At 35.5% G+C, this 2849-nt stretch overlaps 1 protein-coding gene across 1 annotated transcript; it reads left to right on the top strand.

The window, feature by feature from the left end:
* The first annotated feature begins 277 nt into the window (after positions 1–277).
* LOC142620956 (alkane hydroxylase MAH1-like) lies at positions 278–1950 on the top strand. Its single transcript, XM_075794277.1, has one exon. It carries the CDS (start codon positions 299–301, stop codon positions 1817–1819), a length of 1521 nt encoding a protein of 506 aa, XP_075650392.1. The 5' UTR covers positions 278–298; the 3' UTR covers positions 1820–1950.
* The last annotated feature ends 899 nt before the right edge of the window (positions 1951–2849 follow it).

Genomic DNA, 2849 nt, shown 5'->3' with positions numbered 1-2849 from the left:
GTAAATGAGAAAATAACATATATTAGATCATGATACAAAAATATTTTATGTGTGTGCATATACACATACACATGTTACTCTTTGGATTTAATTTTCTATATATATATATATATATATATATATATATATATATATATATATATAACTTCATTCCCCTATAGAAATTTTTTAGCTCCACCACTTAACACAAGCCTAGCCATCCTAGAGTTGGCGGTGAATAAATATACCTAGCCTTGCATGCTTATAAAAGCCATTTACCTCGAGACTTCATGAAACCACAAAACTTCTATCAACTCCAATGGCCACACTACTTTTGTACCCGGAGTTACTTGCAGCAATATTTTTATGCCTCCTTTTTCTTTGTCATTGGAGATGGAGCAAAACCCAAACCATCACCAATTGGCCTCTTGTCGGAATGCTCCCGGGCCTTCTTCAAAATCGGTTGAATATCCATGAGTATTTAACCTGGCACCTACAACGTAATGGGGGCACTTTCGAGTTTAAGGGTCCTTGGTTCACTGACACGAACATTGTGCTCACTAGTGATCCCATGAACCTCCACCACATTTGCAGCAAAAACTTTTCTAACTACCCAAAAGGGCCGGAGTTCCAAGAGATTTTTGATGTTCTGGGAGATGGGATTTTGAATTCTGATCATGACTCATGGAGATATCAAAGGAAGCTACTTCATACATTTTTAAAGGACAACAAGTTCAAGTTGTTCTTTGAGGAAGTTGTCAAGGGAAAGGTGGAAAAGGGCCTCATTCCAATTCTTGATCACGTCTCAAGTTTGGGAATTGAGGTTGATTTACAAGACATTTTTCAACGGTTCACCTTTGATAGTATTTGCTTAATGGTTTTAGGTCACGATCCAAATTGCCTCTCCATTGAATTCCCTGAAGTTGCACATTTTAAAGCGTTTGATGAAGTTGAGGAAGGTCTATTATATCGACACTTTGTGCCAGAAAGATGGTGGAAGTTACAAAGAAAGCTTCAAATTGGATCAGAGAAGAAGCTATCGCATGCCATGAAAGTTTTGGATGAATTTATATATGAATGCATCTCAACCAAGCGAGAAGAACTACTGACCCTGAAAAAGGAGGAACTAAAATTCAACTTGCTTACAGCTATAGCTATGGAGCATCAGGAAGGAGAAATGAGTAGTAATATTACAAAATCCAACAACTTTCTGAAGGACACTACAGCTAATCTCTTGGCAGCAGGGAAAGACACTATAAGTGCCGCACTTACGTGGTTTTTTTGGCTTGTTGCAACACACCCATCAGTGGAAGCCAAGATTTTAGAAGAGATCAAGGAGCATTTGTTGGACAACAGAAAGTCCAAGGACTTGAACATAGACGAGCTAAGTAAGCTAGTCTATCTCCATGGAGCGATATGCGAATCCTTACGCCTTTTTTCACCTGTAACTTTAAGTCTAAAATGTTCAGTTCAATCTGATATTCTTCCTAGCGGTCACTCTATAAGGCCAAATACAAGAATTTTAAACTATTTTTACGCAATGGGAAGGATGGAGAGCATATGGGGTGAAGATTGCTTGGACTTCAAGCCAGAGAGATGGATTTCAAAGCGTGGAGAAATAGTGCATGTACCATCCTTTAAGTTCACAGTGTTTAATGCAGGACCGAGGTCTTGTTTAGGTAAGGATATGACCTTCATTCAAATAAAAATAATTGCAAGTGCCATCCTTTGGAATTATCGTGTTCAAGTGGTTGAAAGTCATCCTATTTCACCGAATACCTCCATTCTTCTTCAAATGAAACATGGTTTGAAGGTGAGGATCACCAAAAGATTTGTTTGACGGGGAAATTACTGAATTAGATAAAAATAGTTGGAAGTATTGTTTCCGAATAAATATAGTTTGTGTAAGACACTTTGTTGTAATCTAAATCTTTTGCATCATTTTCTCTATTCTACAATTCAAAATTTGCCATGTGTCCACCCATTTAATTAACTCCATATTTTATGCCTTTTCTTATTTCACTTACCTAAAATAATAATATAAAAAAAAAATACTCACACATCTTAGTACCACCATTGACCTTTGGCGCCACTAGTCACAGCCATGCTTTCGTTGCCACAAAATTTGTTAAAGAACTGTAATTAAACAAATATTTTTCTCTCATGAAAAATATTTATAAAATTAATAAAAATATTTTATAAAGTTTTTGTGTGAGAATTTATTTTCATTAATTCATTACATACTTAACGGAAAATTATTAATGAAATTGGACAAAATTCCTTTTTATACAAAGAGTTTGTAAAGAGCATTTAACCATCGGTCACCATGAAAGCAACCCAAATCCACCAATACCCAAAAAATTGAACAAAAATCATCTAAAAAACCAACCCAAATCACCCCCAAAAAAAAGCCAATGGAGGAAATTAAATAAACCCAACACCACTAGAGAAAAAAAAAACACAAAACATCCTCACCATCTGAAACTCACCACAACCAGAAGGAAAAATAAAATCAGCACAACCCACCAATAAGCAGTCAAAATCAACTCAAGACCCACATAATAAACCCAACCCAAAAATCAGTTAGCCCATGACTCAAGTCGCAATCAGCAAGGTTGATGGTGAGAAAGTGGAAGATGGTTTCAATTAAATACACGTAGGGTCTGTTTGGATACCGTTTATTTTCTTAAGAACTAAAAACTTATTGCTAAAAACATTGTAGCAATTAAATACACGTAGGGTCTGTTTGGATACTGCTTATTTTGCTAAAAACTGAAAACTTATTGCTAAAAACACTGTAGCAAAATTATTTTTAAACTATAAATAGTGTCAAGGGACCCAAAATTTACTGCTTATTGCTTTGTTTTTCA

This window comes from Castanea sativa, chromosome 12 (assembly GCF_040712315.1).
Source record: "Castanea sativa cultivar Marrone di Chiusa Pesio chromosome 12, ASM4071231v1".
Lineage (NCBI taxonomy): Eukaryota > Viridiplantae > Streptophyta > Magnoliopsida > Fagales > Fagaceae > Castanea > Castanea sativa.
The sequence above is the reverse complement of the archived record's forward strand: the minus strand, read 5'-3'. Positions and strand labels throughout refer to the sequence as shown.